This window comes from Panthera uncia, chromosome X (assembly GCF_023721935.1).
Source record: "Panthera uncia isolate 11264 chromosome X, Puncia_PCG_1.0, whole genome shotgun sequence".
NCBI lineage: Eukaryota > Metazoa > Chordata > Mammalia > Carnivora > Felidae > Panthera > Panthera uncia.
The window spans coordinates 41,606,645-41,625,049 of record NC_064817.1 but is presented as its reverse complement, the minus strand read 5'-3'; the positions used below and the strand labels follow the sequence as shown (position 1 = coordinate 41,625,049).

The following is an 18,405-nucleotide window of genomic DNA, read 5'->3' as shown; positions in this document are numbered from 1 at the left end:
ATAGATGCAGAAAAAGCATTTGACAAAATACAACATCCTTTCTTGATAAAAACCCTCAAGAAAGTAGGGATAGAAGGAACATACCTTATCATCATAGAAGCCATATACAAAAGGCCCACAGCTAATATCATCCTCAAGGGGGGAAACTGGAACCATTCGCCCTAATGTTAGGAACATGACAGGAATGTCCACTCTCACTACTGTTGTTCAACATAGTACTGGATATCCTAGCCTCAGCAATCAGACAACAAAAAGAAAATAAAAGGCATACAAATTGTCAAGGAAGAAGTCAAACTTTCATGCTTTACAGATGACATGATACTCTACATGGAAAACTTAAAAGACTCCACCAAAAAAACTGCTAGAACTGATAAATGAATTCATCAAAATCACAGGATATAAAATTAACATACAGAAATTGGTTGCATTTCTATACACCAATAACGAAGTAGCAGAAAGAGAAATCAAGGAATCAATCCCATTTACAATTGCACAAAAGACCATAAGATACCTAGGAATAAACCTAACCAAAGAGGTAAAAGATCTATTGGCTTAAAATTATACAATGCTTATGAAAGAAACTGAAGATGACACAAAGAAATGGAAGAACATTCCATGTTCATGGAATGGAAGAACATTGTTAAAATGTCTATACTACTACCCAAAGCAATCTACACGTTCAATGCAATCCCTATCAAAATAACACCAGTATTCTTCACAGAGCTAGAACAAACAATCCTAAAATTTGTATGGGACCAGAAAAGACCCCAAATAGCCAAAGTAATGTTGAAAAAGAAAACTGAAGCTAGAGGGATCACAATTCTGGACTTCAAGCTGTATTACAAAGCTGTAATAATCAAGACAACATGGTACTGGCACAAAAACAGACAAATAGATCAATGGAACAGAATAGAAAACCCGGAAATGGACCCAGAAATGGCCAACTAATTTTTGACAAAGCAGGAAAGAATGTCCAATGGAAAAATGACAGTCTCTTCAGCAAATGATGTTGGGAAAACTGGATAGTGACAGGCAGGAGAATGAAACTGGGCCACTTTCTTACACCATACACAAAAATAAATTCAAAATGGATGAAAGACATAAATAGAGACAGAAAACCATCAAAACCCTAGAGGAGAAAACAGGCAACAACCTCAGCCACAGTAACTTCTCGCTAGACTGTCTCTAGAAGCAAGGGAAACAAAAGCAAAAGTGAACTACTGGGACCTCATCAAGATAAAATGTATCTGCACAACAAAGGAAACAATCAACAAAACTAAAAGGCAACTGATGGAATGGGAGAAGATATTTGCAAATGACATATCAGATAAAGGGTTAGTATCCAAAATCTATAAAGAACTTATCAAACTCAACACCCAAAAACAAAATAATCCAGTGAAGAAATGAGAAGACATGAACAGACACTTTTCCAAAGAAGACATCCAGATGGTAACAGACACATGAAAAGATACTTATCATCACTCATCATCAAAACCACAATGAGATACCACCTCACACTTGGTAGAATGGCTAAAATTAACAACTCAGGAAACAACAGATGTTGGAGAGGATGTGGAGAAAGGGAAACACTTTTGCACTGTTGGTGGGAACGCAAACTGGTGCAGCCACTTTGGAAAACATTATGGAGTTTCCTCAAAAAATTAAAAACAGAACTACCCTACAATCCAGCAATTGGACTACTAGGTATTTATCCAAAGGATATAGGAATGCTGATTTGAAGGGGTATATGCACCTCAATGTTTATAGAAGCACTATCAACAACAGCCAAAGTATGGAAAGAGCCCAAATGTCCATCGATGGATGAATGGATAAAGAAAACATAGTATGTACACACACACACACAATGCAATATTACTCAGTGATGGAAAATAATGAAATCTTGCCTTTTGAAACAATGAAGATGGAACTAGAGAGTATTATGCTAAGCAAAATAAGTCAGTCAGAGAAAGACAAATATCATATGATTTCAAATATATTATTTCACCCATACGTGGAATTTAAGAAACAAAACAGATGAATATAGGGGAAGGGAAGGAAAAACAAAATAAGATAAAAACAGGGAGGCAAACTATAAGAGACTCTTAAATACAGAGAATAAACTGAGGGTTGCTGGAGGGGAGGGAGATGGGGGGATGGGCAAAAGGGCGATAGGCATTAAGGAGGGCACTTGTTGGGATGAGCACTGGGTGTTATATATAAGTGATGGATCACTAAATTCTACTCCTGAAACCAATACTATGCTATCTGTTAACTAACTTGAATTTAATTTTTTAAAAAGTCAACAAACAAAATTAAAAATAAAACTATGGTGAGATTCCTCTACCCATCTGTTACATGGCTAAAATAAAAAAAAATACTAATACCAAGTGCTGACAAGGATATCTGTAGATATCCTTGTGTAGAACTCTTACACACTACAGATGGATCTCAAGGGAATTATGGTGAATAACAAAAGTCAATCTCAGAAAGTTATGTACTGTATGATTCCATCCATATAACATTTATGAAACTACAAATTATAGACACGAACAAATTAGGAGTTTCCAGGGACAGGAAGGTGAGGGGAGGATGATGGATATTGATATAAAAGGGTAACATGAAAGATCTTTGTGGTAATGGAACAGTTCTATATCTCAACTTTGGCGGTCATGCTTACAAAATTTACATGTGCGATAAAACTATATAGACTAAACACACACAACAAATAAGTACAGGCAAAATTGATGAAATTTAAATAAATTTAATTATGACACTGTATTATAGTTCTGCAAAATGTTATCATTGAGAAAAAGTAGGTGAAGGGTACACAGAACCTCCCTATATGGTTTTTAACAACTTCTTGCGAATCTTATTTCATATCAAATGTTAAATTTTCATATAACTATATACCTAAAAGTCCACTTTACTGTTTACTTAAAAATGCAAAAATTAAAGTTATAAAAACACTACGTATATTTTCTAGAACTGTGATTCTCTATCAAAAGGTGTACATTAATATCACTTGTGGAGCTTTATAAAAATATGTGTGCCCCTTTACCCAAAACATACAAAAACACTAATTCAAAGGAATACATATACCCTGTGTGTGTGTGTGTGTGTGTGTGTGTGTGTATATACACACACACACACACATATACATGCCTGAGCCACACCCCCACAATTCAATTCTGATTTGACAGTATATGGGACTTGGGCATCTATGATTATATGATTCGTGCACTAGAGGTACACCCCTAAAGTGGATGACCACCACTTTAAAAGTGGAGGGATAGGGTCGCCTGGGTGGCTCAGTCGGTTAAGCGTCTGACTTCAGCTCAGGTCATGATCACACGGTTCATGGGTTCAAGCCCCTCCTCAGGCTCTGTGCCGATAGCTCAGAGCCTGGAGTCTGCTTCGGATTCTGTGTCTCCCTCTCTCTCTACCCCTCCCCCGACTTGCACTCTTGTCTCTCTCTCAAAAATAAACATTAAAAAAATTAAAAGTGGAAGGATAATATACACACACAAATATGAACAGTAGCTGTGAGTTGTGTGATCACAGGTAATTATAATTTATTACTTTGCTATAACAAATGTGAATTTTTGTGCAATTAAAATAACAAAAGCTTTTTAAAATTTTTTTTAATGTTTATTTATTTCTGAGACAGACAGAGACAGAGCATGAGTGGGGGAGGAGCCGAGAGAGAGATGGAGACACAGAATCCGAAGCAGGCTCCAGGCTCCAAGCTGTCAGCGCGGACCCCGACGCAGGGCTTGAACTCACAAACCGTGAGATCATGACCTAAGCCAAAGTTGGTTGCTCAACCGACTGAGCCACCCAGGCGCCCCACAACAAAAGCTTTTTAAAAAAAAAAAAGATTCAGTTCATCATTCCAGCTAGTATAGATATTTTATCTCTGATATCCATTTATGTGCTATCTCTATTCCCAGTTTCATTGCATGCAATATCTGATGAGTAGATCTTTTCTGTTCTCATCTACATCACGACTAAATATCAATTAGAACAAAGTCCACTGGCAGTCCTTCTACCTTAATAATGATCAGCAACCTTTGGGATCACTTTTACTTACATAAGATCTACCCAAATTCTACTTTTACCTAATTTACTATTCTTCATCATTTCCATAAGACGAGAGGTATTTTCGTGCTCTGCTGATATCTAAATATACCACATCATCCACATTTTCCTGGTCTGTTACTTTGAAGTGACCCTGAACCACTCCTCTGGTACTCAATAAAGGATATTAAACTATATTACCTTTTCATATTACCCAATTACATAGTCAAGACTCTTCTGGGAATAACCTATACCTTGTAATTCCTCACAAACTCCATAGCAAGTCATTCATTTCCATTAATTCAAGAAATACTTACTGATATTCCACTATGTGCCAGGTACTTCTCTGGACTATCCTTCCTTAAAGTGGTAATTAAGTATTCATGGCAGTATTGCCTCAACATCCAACCCTGCACAAACAGCTACCTGCCATGTCTAGTTCTGCCATGTCTGCCACACTGTCCTTCCTGATCCCACCCGAAGCTTGAAAGGCTTTCTCACTGACCTCTACCCAAATTACTAGATAGACTTTTACAAAATTTTGAGAATGATTAAACTACCATACCATCATTGCCTTTTCTAGAAATAGTCTCTCCTTCTACTGGGTTCTCACAGTATCTTATATATAACATTCTTATAGTACTTAGGGTATTCTACTTTTTATAATACTTATCTGTCTGCATATCTTATCTTGTCCCCTAGATCATAAGCTCCCTGAAGGCAGGAACCATGGTTTACTCAGCTCTGTACACCCAGAAAAGTTTTACCATGCTTGGCATCTGGTGATGTTGAATGATCAATAAAGAGAAGAGCAGCCCCTTAAAGCAGCAGTTGTCAGGCTTACCTGCACCTCTACCAACCAGTCCACAAGAATGGCCCTCATGCAACTGCTGATGTCAGTCTGCCTGTGCATGTATTTTGTAAGTATGAACTTTTCCTGGCAGCAATAAAAAAGAAATATTAACAAATAAGCACTTCTTTTGTTCAAAAATGGTAACTTAGAAAAAAATACTGCAACTAATTTCTCAGAAAAATAAATTATAATAACATAATTAATTTCTTCACAGTTCTACCTCATTATTTTCAGCTGGTATCAGATAGGGGAAGATCAAAGTATCTTTTTCCAGATGAGTTCTAGTTATCCTTGGGAAATGGATGCACATTATATTCAAGTGTCAGGGTGGACAATGAGGAGTCCAGGATGTATATGGAATATGGGCAGGAATAGGCCTATGACTATAGAAAAATACCAAAGAGGTTTTGCCCCTTCTTTGCAATTCAATCCAATGCACAATCCCACACTATGTAGAGCAGTGCTTCTCAAACTTTAACATGTGTACCATTTGGGATCTTTAAAATTCCCATGCCAATTTAGAAGGTCTGGGGTGGGGCTAGGTTTCTGCATTTCTAACAAGATCCCAAGTGAAACTGACAGTGCTGAGCTAAGGCCCACACTTGTAGTATAACAAAGTTATCTCTTACTTCCTCCAAGATATACTAGAAAAAGTGAAGGATCTGGAGTCAGTTAATCAAACATTACGTCTCTAGAGAAAAGACAAGATATTCATCCTCCCTTTTATGTATGGCCTGCTAAAATTGTTAGCTGGTTGGTAGATAATCTTGGCCCCATCTGTTCCATTGAGAGAGAGAGAGAAGAAAATTGGGAAATCAATGAATTTTAGTGGTCAAGGAGACTGGCAGATTTCAAAGGAGGAAGAAAACTTCACCAGGCTGGAGAGTGATTTTACATATGATGCCAGAAACTTGGATAGAGAAGGGAAAAGATTGCTAAGAGCAGCCGCCCAGAAAGAGACTACTATTTCTGTGTCTGAGACTGTCTCCTCAACAATTACAGGTGCAGGCTTATGGTCTTCAAAGTAATCAGACTTTAGCCCATATCCCAGCTCTACCATATACTAGTTATGTGATTCTGAGCAGTTTCTACAATCTACAAAAAGGGGGTAATAATACCTACTATCATGGAGTTACTGGGACAATTAAACAAGATAATGTGTATAAATCCCTTAGCATAATGTCTAACTTATAATAAATTACTAGTAAATGTCAGTTGCTGTTGTTGTTATTTTAATCATCATTACTTCCCCTTCAACTTGCATTTTAAGGATGGAGTGATGAGAAAATGAGACCTAGAAATCATTCTTCTCCAACAGCCACCTACATACCTCTCTCTCCTTCATGTAACTGAAGATATCCTTGGCATATATTGAGTTGAAAAATGGATCATTATGGTTCTTGTCAATATCCTCCAATGGGGTCATCTGCTTGGAAATCACCAAAAAGACATTAGGGAGAGAAAGATTCCAAGGAAGGCTTAGCACATACACATAAATGATACACTCCTTTCTTCCCACTGTCTTCTGCTAAGTTTCCTAAAGCCTTATATATCCTGGGCCATAACAGAGCACTGCTTGGTCCTTCAATACTCATACTGCTAACTGACCAAGAAATGTTTAGTCCTCCTTGTACATGTCTGCTCTGCCCTAGCAAATAGACACCATTTTTATAAAATGGTAAGTTCAAGACTCTCCAAGAAAAACACTTTTATTTTACTATTTCAACTTATGTTGCCTGTCTTCTTAGGTCACTTGTTTTGTCCCAATGCTTTGATCTAACCCAATTCATTTTCTTGGTAGCCTTTTCCTCCCATCTACACATTTACCCAGGTTGTTTTGCCTACAAGAAAGGTATTTCTCCTCCTGCTTGCCAAATCTCATCCCTTCATCCTTCCAATTTACAACTTAAATACCATTTTCCTTGGGAAATACCTCTGTGGACTTTACCCATCTTTGACTGGAGCCCACTACAAATGCAGATTGCAATTACTAAGAAAGGCAATTTCCTGAAGGAAATTGGCTAACCACTACTGTAAAGACCAATTTTATACATACACACACACATACATTCCAGATCCTTGTGGGTATTCTTGGAATAAATACTTTCTGTTTGGGTGTATTTCTATGTCAGTTGGAAAGTCAAGAGATCCCACAAGGCTAACTTTATTTACTATAGCTTACTATATACAGATCAATTGCTTAGGAAGGCAAAAAAAATCTCTTTACTGACAGCCACCTACAGGATAACAAAGAACACATTATCTAATTTAAGAAGGAAGAGAACACAATACCTCCTTCTGTGAACTCTTGCTCCAAGGTGAGAAAGGTCTATTAGAACTGGATTGACAAGCACTGGACTTGTTTGTAGTACTGAACTTGCCCACACTGGACATGGTAGCATTGCTGGACATGCCTATTCTGGATTCGGGGGCAGTGCTGGACACATGTGAGCTGGTTTCAACTTGGAGGATCAAGAAATCTTCAAGAAAGGTGTCTTCCTTGTGGATGGGATTCTCTTGCAAGGCCAGTGGCTCCTTCAGGGACAACTCCTTATCAGTGGTGGATTTCTCATTCAAGGCACATATATCCTTGAAATGGAATGTCTCATTGAGAGTAGGCTTCTCCTGTATGGCCAAGGACTCCCTTAGGATGGTCTTCTTCTCAATGCTGGGCTTCTCCTGCAAGGCCGAGGGCTCCCTCAGGGTAGCTTCTTCCTCAATTGTGGGATTATCCTGCAAGGCCAAGGACTCCCTTAGGATGGTCTCCTCAATTCTGGGCTCCTGAAAATCCAGTGGATGCTTAATAAGGGATTCTTCTTTGGTGATATTCTCTTGCAAGGCCAACTCCTTCTTCAAGAGGAACACCTCCCCCTGAGCAGTGAGTTTCTTCTTTAAAGATAATTGCTTCTCAATGCTTATTGTTGCCACCTCAGTAGAGAGCTCCTTCTTCAGAACCAATGTTTTATTTAAAAGGGATGCCTCTTCAGTAGTGCTTTTCTCCTGCAAAGCAAACAGCTTCTTCAAAGAGTAATCTTTGGTATCAGTCTTCTTCTGCAAGCCCAAAGCCTTCCAGAAGAGGGACTCATCTTTGTTGGTAGGTTTAACATGCAGTGAAAATGGATCCTGAGAGAGGAATCCCCCCTCAGTTGTAGGCTTCTCCTCTAAGGCCAATGGTTCATTAATATAGGATTCTTCTTCAGTGGTGGTCTTTTCTGCCAAGGCCAATGGCTTAGTTGAGAGCGACACCTCCTGCAGAGTGGTGTGCTTCTCTTTCAGTGCAGATGGATCCTGGAAGAGGAACTCCTCTTCAGTTATAGACTTTCTATGAAAGGTCAATAGATTCTTAAAGGATGACTCTTCTTCAGAGGTGGTATTCTCTGAGACCAGTGGCTTCTTTAAGAGGAACACCTTCCCCTGAGTGATTTGCTTTTTCTTTAAAGATAAAGGTGTCTTGGTAAGGACTGCCTCCTCAGTTGAAGACTTATTCCTAAATGACACTGGCCTCATACAGAAGGAATCTTTATCTTTGCCAATCATATTCGGCAAGTCCAACAGTTCTTTGCACATGGACATCGTTATATGAGTGGCACACTTTTTCTTCTTTAAAGATAAAGGCTCCTTGGTGGAGACTGCCTCATTTATGCTATGTTTCTTCCTAAAGGAAACTGGTTGCATAAGAAATTCATCTTCACCATCGATATTCTCCTGCAATGACCATGGCTTCTTCAAGAGAGCCACCTCCCCCTGAGTGGTGTGCTTCTCTTGCAAGACAGAGGATTCCTTGAAGGGAGACTCCTCCTCAGTGGTAGGCTTCTTTTTAAAGGGCAATGGCTCCTTAATCAGTGACTTCTCTCCAGAGGTGGTCTGCAATACTAGTGGCTTCTTCAAGCAGGACATCTTAACCTGAGTAGTACATTTTTTCTTCTTTAAAGAAAATAGCTTCTTGGTGGGGGTTGCCTCCTTGATGGTACATTTCTTCCTAAAAGCCAAAGTCTCCTTTAAAAGTGATTCCTCCTCAGTTGGAGTCTTTTGCAAGGTCAATGGCTTCTTCAAGAGGGACATCTCCTCCTGAGAGGTGTGCTTCTCTTGCAACATGGACGGGTCTTGGAAAAGGGACTTATCAGTGGTAGGCTTCTTCTTGAAAGACAGTGGCTCTTTAATAAATGACTTTTCTCCAGAGGTGGTCTTTTGCGATTTTAGTGGCTTCCTCAAGTGGTACATCTTCCTCTGAATGGTGCACTTCTTTACAGGTAATGGCTTCTTAGTGGAGTTTGCCTCCTCAGTAGTATGTTTCTTCCTAAGAGACATTGGCTCCATAAGAAGTGTATCCTTACTGTCTTTTTTCTCCTGCAATGCTTGTGGCTTTTTCAAGAGGACCTCCTTCTCATCAGTGGTGTGCTTCTCTTGCAATACAAAGGGCTCCTGGAAGAGAGACTCCTCCCTACTGGTAGGTTTCTCTTTAAAATACAATGGCTCCTTAATGAGTGCCTTCTCTCCAGAGGTGGCCTTCTGCAATTCTAGTGGCTTTTTCGAGTGAGTCATCTTCCCCAAAGTAGTACACTTCTTCTTTAAAGATAATGGCCTCAAGGTGAGGAATGCCTCCTTGACAGGTTTCTTCTTGAAAGCCAGTGTCTCCTTAATGAGTGACTCCTCTTCAGAGTTGGTCTCCTGCAATACTAGTGGTTTCTTCATATGGGATATCTTCCCCTGAGTGGTATACTTCTTCTTCCTTGAAGATATCACCTTCTTGGTGGGGGTTGCCTCCTCTGTTCTAGGCTTCTTTCTAAAGTTCATTGGCTCCATAAAGAAGGAATCCTCTTCAACACTGATGTCCTGCAAAACCAAGTCCCCCTGATATATGCACATCTTCTTTAAGGATAATGTTCCTTTGGTGATGGCTTCCTCCTCAGTTTTATTCTTCTTCCCAAAATTCATTAGCTCTACAGCAAATTCATCACTACTATCAGCCTCCTCCTGTAAAGACGGTGGCTTCTTCATGAGGGATACCTCCCCCTGATTTGTGGACTTCTTTAAAGATAATGACCTCTTGATGAGGGTTGTGTCCTCAGTACTGGGTTCCTCTTCTAAAATTATTTGCTTTTTGAAAAATGATGCCTCTTCAGTAGTGGTTGTTTTGGAGATGGTCGATATCTCCACATTTGGTACCAAGGTAGTAGAGACCACTACTGGCAAAGGTTCCAGCTTATAACTGTAAAAGACACAATGTCTGGGTAAGAAGAATGTAGTTCCTAGAATCTTCACCTACCATCTCATTTTGTTGCTGCAGTTACAAAAGGTATAGAAGGGGAAAGGGCTTCAACATCAAGAGACAGATTAAAAGGTAAAAATCAATGGGTACCATACTGAACCAACTAGGTAGCATATTGTATAGTTCTATGGCCTAGGTTCTCACACTTTTCTGAAAAATTTCTCCGAAAATCCATGTTATGTTTTCCTATATATGACTTATTTACTTTATTTATATACAAAGCCTTTATTATAATACTACCACATTGTACGAGTTATATGCTATATAGTATCAGTCTCCCTCACTAGCTGCATTTATTTTTGTCTATCAGCATCAGGCATCTGGCAAAATGCAGGCTGAAATTAATATTGTTTGAAGGCTTATGAGAGAATTATAAGAGAGAAGCTTATGAGAGGTTTATGAAGGCTTATAAGAGAAAGGTGGGCTGGCACTTAATATTGGTGGTGTCTTTTTTTTTAAGTTTGAACTACAGAATATTTTATTTTACATTATGTTTTTATTAATTTTTTTCAAGTTAGTTAACATACAGTGTTGTCTTCACTTCAGGAGCAGAAGCCAGTGATTGTACTACTAGGAATTTATCCAAAGGATACAAAAATGCTGATTCACAGGGGCAAATGCACCCCAATTTTTACAGAAGCACTATCAACAATAGCCAAATTATGGAAAGAGCCCAAATGTCCATTAACTAACATTGGTGGTATTTAACCACATCCCCTTCAACCTAGGCTATTCATGAGATACTTTCCCAGTGGAGATAATAAAAAAACCAAAATAGACATTTGTTCACAAGTGTCAGACTCAAAACTTTGTTCTAAACAGGATTTCATGACCAAATCACTGGAAGACTCGAAATCAGAATAAAAGAGAATTGCAGAATGCAATCATCAATCTGAACAAAAATAAGTCTCTCCAAAAGACTAGGTACCATATGATTCCACTTATATGAAATGTCCAGAATAGACATACCCATAGAGGTATATCCATAAAAGAAAGCATATTTGCGGTTGACTATGGCTGGAAAGGGGTAGAGAGGAGACTAGAAAGGGGAACTGGCAAAGGAAAGGGACTGCTAATGGGTTCAAGTTTCTTTGGGGTGGGGGTGTTGAAAAGTTCTAAAATTAGATAGTGGTGATGGCTGTACAACTCTATGCTTATAATTTAAAAACCACTATATTGTTTTAAAAAAGAAAGTGTTTTGAGAGGTTCCACATGGCCAGATAGATTCCAGGTCCCTCCTGATGAGAATTTTTAAATGTAGTCTTCAGATAATCTAGTTATGATTAAAAGTATGCATTCTGGCTAGACTGCCTGAATTCAAATCCTGGCTCCTCCACTTACTAGCTGGGTGACCTTGGGCAAGCTGATTGTCTGTGCTTCACTTTTTTAACCCATACCATGAGAATCATATTACCTCCTTTGTAGGGTTGCTGTGAAGATCTACTTAATATGCAATAAAAACATGTAAAACAAAAAACTGTTTGAAACAACTGTATGCCAACAAATCAGGTAGTTTAGATGAAATGGACAAATTCCTAAGAAGACACAAACCAGCAAAACTGGCTTAAAAAGAAAATAGGAAGTATGAATAGACCTATAACAAGTAAAAACACTGAATTAATAGGGGTGCCTGGGTGGCTCAGTCAGTTAAGTGTCCAACTTTGTCTCAGGTCATGATCTCATGGTTTGTGATTTTGAGCCCCGCATGGGGCTCTGTGCTGACAGCTCAGAGCCTGGAGCCTGCTTCGGATTCTGTGTCCCTCTCTCACTCTCTCACTTCCCTGGCTCATGCTCGCTCGCTCACTCTCTCTCTATTTCTCTCAAGAATAAAACATTAAAATTTTTTTAAAAAAAACACTGAATTAATAATTGAAAACTACCCACAAAGTAAAGTCCAGACCCAGATGGTTTCACTGGTGAATTCTACCAAACATCTAAAGAAGAATACCAGTTCTTCATGAACAACCCCAAGAAATAGAAGATATGAGAACAGTTCCCAACTCATTCTAGGAAGCTAATATTACTCTGATACCAAAAACAAAGACATCTCAAGAAAAGTATAGTCTGATATCTCTTATAAATATAGGTGCAAAAACATCCACAAAATACTAGCAAACTAAATCCAGCAACACGTAAAAGGATTATACACCAAATCGGATTTGTCCCAGGAGTGCAATATTAGTTTAACATCCAGAAATCAATTCATGGATTAAGCCATATTAACAGAATAAAAAACAAAAGCCACATGATAATCTCAATAGATCCAGAAAAATCATTTGACAAAATACAACACCCTTTCATGATAAAAGTACTGAACAGACTAGGAATATAAAGGAGATTCCTCAACTTGATAAAGGGCATCTACGAAAAACCCAAAGCTAACATCAGACTTAATGGTGAGAGACTGATGCTTTCCCCTTAAGATCAAGCAAAAGACAAGGATATCCAACTCTTCTTTAGGGGATGGGGGATTGGTCAGGTAGCAGTAGATAACTCATATAGCACTGCTGACACTTTAGGACTAAACCCCTCTATTCTCTGAATAAATTCCAAACTCTTTGCCATGATCTGCAAGGTCCTGGTGACCTGGCTCTTATCTGCCTCTCCAAGTCCATTTCTTAAGAAACATTGGCATGGGAAATAAATATTGAGTATCTACGATATCGTAGATCAGAGTAGGGTGATCAGAGTAGGGGTGATCAGAGTAGGCTTTCTTGATAGAGTGAACAATGGTCTTTGTGACTGAGAGGGTTCCTGGGATGCAAGACTTTCAGTATTAAAATTGGGCAAATCCTATGAAAACCAGAATAAGTTGGTCACCCAATTATTAGAAGACAAGAATGTCCACTATTGACATTTCTATTCAACAAAGTACTAGAGGTCCTAGTCAGGGCAAGAAAATAAAAGGCAACCAGATTGGAAAGGAAGAAGTAAAACTATATTAGCAGATGACATGATTTATACAGAGAAAATCCTAGGAATCCACATAAAAACTATTAGAACTAATATATAAGTTCAGCAAGGTTCCATGATACAAGATCAATATACCAAAATCATACATATATCTATATCCTTGCAATGAACAATATGAAAATGAAATTAGGAAAATAATTCTATTTGCAATAATGTCAAGAAGAATAAAATGCTTACAAATAAATTTAACAAAAGAAGTACAAAACTTATACTCTGAAAACTACAAAAATGTTGAAAGAAATTAAAGATCTAAATAAGTGAAAACACATCCCACGTTTGTGGGTTGGAGGACTTAGTATTATTAAGATGGTAATACTCCCCAAATTGATTTACAAGTTCAAGGCAACTTCTATTAGAATCCCAGCTGGCTTATTAGTGGAAATGGACAAGCTGATTCTAAAATTTATAAGTAATTGCAAGGAACCCAGAATAATAAAACAATCTTGAAAAAGAAGAACAAAGTTAGAGGAATCACACTTCCCAATTTCAAAACGTACTACAGAACAACAAGAATCAAGACAGTGTGATACTGGCATAATGATAGACATGTAGATCGATGGAATAAAACAGAGTTCAGAAATAAACACTAATATTTACAGTCATTTGATTTTTGACAAGGATGCCAAGATAATTAGGTGAAGAAAGAGTAGTCTTTTTAACAAACAGTGCTGGGACAACTGGACATCCACATGCAAAAAAATAAAGTTAGATCCCTAACATACACTACCAACAAAAATTAACTCAAAAAGGAATAAAAATCCTAAGAGCTAAAGCTTGAAAACTCTGAAAAGATAATCTTAAATCTTTGTAACCTCAGATTTGGCAATGAGCTCTTAGATAGGACACCAAAAGCATAAGTAACAAAGGAGAAAATAAACTGGACTTCATCAAAATTAAAAATTTTTGTGCATCAAAGGATATGAACAAGAAAGTAAAAAGACAACCCATAGAATAAATGAAAATATTTGTAAATTACGTATCTCATCAGGGACTTGCATCTAGAAAATATAAAGAACTCTTACAACTCAATAACGAAAAGCTCAACAACCAATTTTTTTTTAATGGGCAAAGAATCAGGGGCACCTGTATGGCTCAGTCGGTTAAGTATCCGATTTCAGTTCATGTCATGATTTCATGGTTCATGGGTTCGAGTCCCACATCGGGCTCTGTGCTGTCAGCTCAGAGCCTGGAGCCTGCTTCAGATTCTGTGTCTCCCTCACTCTCTGCCCCTCCCCCACTCGTGCTCTGTGTGTGTGTCTCTCTCTCAAAAATAAACATTAAAAAAATCTAAAAAAAATAAATGGGCAGAGGATCTGAATAGACAAGCCTCCAAAAAAGTATACAAGTGGCCAATAAGTACATGAAAGATGCTCAACATCAATCATCATCAGAAAAATGCAAATCTAAACCACAGTGAGGTATCACTTCACACCTACCAGGACAGCCATAATTAAAAAAAATAGTAAGGGTTGGCAAAGATGTGGAAAATTGGAAACCCTCATACAGTGCTGGTAGGAATGTAAACTAATGCAACCACAATGGAATACAGTTTGGCAGTTCCTCACTGAGTTCACCATAGAATTACCATATGACCCAACAATTACATTCCTAGGTATATACACAAAATAACTGAAAATAGGTGTTCAAACAAAAACTTGTATACAAATGCTCATAACCACACTATTCACAATAACCAAAAGGTCAAAGCAACCCAATGCCCATCAACTGAAGAATGGATAAGAAAAGTACAGTATATTCATACAATGGAATATTGCTGGTCCATAAAAGGAATGAAGTACTGACACCCGAAACAACATGGATAAACCTTGAAAACACTATGCTAAATGAAAAAAGGTAGACACATAATACCACACGTTGTATAATTCCATTTATACAAAATTTCCAGAATAAACAAATCTATGGAAATGGAAAGTAGATTAGTGATTACCTAGATCTGGGGAGGATGGGGGAACTGAGAGGTGACAGCTAAAGATACAGGGTTTTGGGGTGTTTTTTTTGGATTGATTAAAATGTTCTAAAATTCACTGCAGTGATGGCTGCATAATTTCAAATATACTGAAAGCTTTTGAACCATATACATTAAATGGGTGAACTGTATAGTATGTAAATTATATCTCAATATAGAAGTTAGCAAAAAAAAAAAACCTCACTTAGAATAAAATGTGATTATAGTGAGCTCTCAATAAATGTCAGCTACTAGCTCTAGTGCTATTATTAAGGTCCATTCCACTGAATCCTAAGTGAAGGCAAGAATGTTTACGGTATTTTGTCAGGATTTCTCTGCTAAAGTTAGAATTATAAAAGAAATTCAGGAGAAAATAATGCAGGGAATTAAAGTCAAAATACACATAGAAATCCCAGGAATTCATTTCAGCAAGAAACTAAGTAGGGATAAATACTAATCTGGTTTGATTTCTTTCTGCTAGGTAATTAGAAAAAGTGACGCATGGACCTAACATGTTAATTGTCTAGAGTTACCCAAGCTTTTTCTCTTGCCCTTTGGAACTCATGCTTAGGCCTGCTGTATCTGTTCAGCTAATTTATTCTCTTCTTTCCTGAAAGTAATTCCCACTGGGATGAGGAGAGGTTATAAAAAGGCCTCACTCCACTTTCTAACTCTTCTTCTAATAAAAGTTTTTCTAGGGGTAAATCCTTTTTCTAACCCAAATAAGAATACTCATACCTACTTGCAAAACCTATGAACAGTTCCCTGTAACATCTGGAATACAAATGTTTTGGGCCTAGAGAGAGAGCAATTTCTCTCCAGTAACAAGGAACAAGCCTCTCCCAAAAGCTTCTAATGAGATAAGCAGATTGGCAAACTATCAACCAGCGGCTGAGTATCCCCTGAAAAGTTGCCACCATATTCTCAATAATAGACTAGCTCAAACAGGGACTGAATTACTAAAAGAGAGAAAAGATGAGCCCAAGATCTTTTGGCAAACTTCCCAATGACAACAGCTCTTTCAATACGCACACACCACGGAAGGAGAGAAGAGGCCTATAACACTTCAGCAACCACAGCTGGGCCTACCTCAGCACCCAGGGGTTAATGTATAATCACCACTGTGGCACACTAAACATGTCTCAATGGGGGACAAAAGGAGGTCAAATGATGTCACATACTCTCCTTTACCATCTAAAACAATGCCATCAGAGTCACTTCTTACTCACCTTTCCATGTCCATCTCATTGTTTTTGGTCAACCCAAGAGCAGGTGTGTTCCCTTTTATCTTCTTGGAAACATCTTTAACAAACTCCTTACTGGCTTCTTTCTTGATCTGGGCAGGTTGAATTTGAGAAGCCTGTGAAAAAAATGAGGTGGGGGTGGGCAGGGGAAGAAGGAAGCAAGGAAATCTAGAGAACCACAAATTATCTAATAGGTAGCTCTTATAGGAAAATTTTGACTCACATCCCCACCTTGTTTGGGTATTCCCAAGAGTAATAATAGAAACATCTCACAACCAGTGTGGTACTGGTGCCAACTAATCACAGCAGAAGCTAGCAGTACAATAGTACTGCTAAATATTAGCTAAATAGCAGCCTTAAATGATTCCAAGATACAAAAAAAATGTAGTTCTAATCTCCATGTCAGGTATACTGGCTGGCAAATTCCCAGAAAGATGTTTTGTTAATCTCACATTCCACTTTGACTCTATAAGATATTCAGAGGGAGAAAAAGGTAATATAACTGGCTTGGCTGCCTGGGTATACCAAAATCAACTAGCTTTTCAGGTAGACCTCTGCCACATCACTACCTGCAATACATCTATCCCATCTCATTGAGGGGAAATTTATTTAACATGGGGCTTTGGGGAGCTCTACCATAAACTCTAATCATGACTAATTGTATTAAACAAAAGAGATCATGAGACTGTGAATATTTTCAGTAAAAATAAATTTAAAAGTTGTGCCTTTAAAATGAAACAAACTGAACATAATTGTATTCCAAATAAATGCCATAACCACATTAAGGGAAAAAGAAAAAAGAAAACAGAAGAAAATACAACAACTAATCCAAATAAACACAGAATTAGACTATATACCCTTAAGATACACATCTTCAGTCAGGATGGGTTTGTGGGGTGGCAAAGAACATTGCAAATAAAGCTGGAACTATTTTTAACAGGTTTATTATGGTGGTATGAATGAAGTAATTTTGAAACCCTTTTAGATGGGTTATAGTATTGAGTAAATGTGTTGATGTCCTTGGTTACAAGAGTTCTCACTGTAGGAGAAAGAAAATACAAATATGGATTAGGGAATGCAAGAAAAATCCCTGAAAAATCCCTGTGTATTGGAATAGGAACTGTCCAAATCCATGATTTCTTAAATAGGTGTATGTATATACATCTGAGTATATAGGTATATGTATACATGTGTGTGCATCTGTGTATACAGATATATGTATATGTATGTTTAAGTACACATATGTGTGCATGCATAGGCATATGCAGATATTTCCTAGTTCTGTCTGCTGAAAGGGCAGAAAAAGTAGGTGCTCCAGTAGCACACTTAGCACTGAGATCTTGGTCTCTAATACCATTCCCCACTAAAAGGAACCAGAGTTCTTTGGAGAAATGGTTGACTCCAGGGCTGAGAAAAAACAGATGCAAGAGGAACCTAGAACATCTTGCTATGGTGGAAAGAAGAGGCTCAAAAAATTTCTGAGATGGGGTGCCTGGATGGCTCAGTCAGTTAATCATCTAACTCTTGATTTGAGCTCAGGCCATGATCTCATGGTTTGTGAGTTTGAGCCTTGCATTGGGCTCTGTGCTGGCAGCATGAAGCCTACTTGGTATTCTCTCTCTCTCTCCCCCTCTCTCTCTGCCCCTCCCCCACTCATTCTCATTCTCTCTCTCAAACATAAACATTAAGAAAATTTTTTAAAAATTTATGAGAATATGTCACAAAGACACAGCAGTCAGATTGAGGGGAACTCTACTGGCCAAATCTGGGACAATTTGAGCACCAAAATAATTAAGTACAATAACGAACAATAAACCACTGAAAAAATGGGAATTTATAAGTCCACACTAATAATAAATAAACAGGGAAGGAGAGAAGGCTCACACTTTAATAGAATACCAAGGGCAGACTGGTAAATGTGAAGTGAGTGCTATAGCTGGAAAAATCATCATAAAGATTTGGTTTAGACAAAAATCATCAATGGATGTTAAATCTAGGGGAAAATTTTTATGTAGAGCAGATT

At 38.0% G+C, this 18,405-nt stretch overlaps 1 protein-coding gene across 2 annotated transcripts in view; it reads right to left on the bottom strand.

The window, feature by feature from the left end:
- CCNB3 (cyclin B3) overlaps positions 1-18,405 on the bottom strand; it is a 61,806-nt gene that overhangs the window by 32,705 nt on the left and 10,696 nt on the right. Inside the window, exons 4-8 of one of the 2 annotated variants that reach the window (XM_049643845.1) lie at positions 16,368-16,498; positions 7,223-10,139; positions 6,261-6,356; positions 4,922-5,014; positions 3,644-3,858 (exon numbers count right to left, since the gene is read on the bottom strand). In XM_049643845.1, the coding sequence (XP_049499802.1) occupies positions 3,802-3,858; positions 4,922-5,014; positions 6,261-6,356; positions 7,223-10,139; positions 16,368-16,498 (3,294 nt within the window). In that variant the 3' untranslated portion in view covers positions 3,644-3,801. Of the gene's footprint in view, positions 1-3,643; positions 3,859-4,921; positions 5,015-6,260; positions 6,357-7,222; positions 10,140-16,367; positions 16,499-18,405 lie in introns of those variants that run through there. The other variant, XM_049643844.1, reaches the window with a different exon arrangement.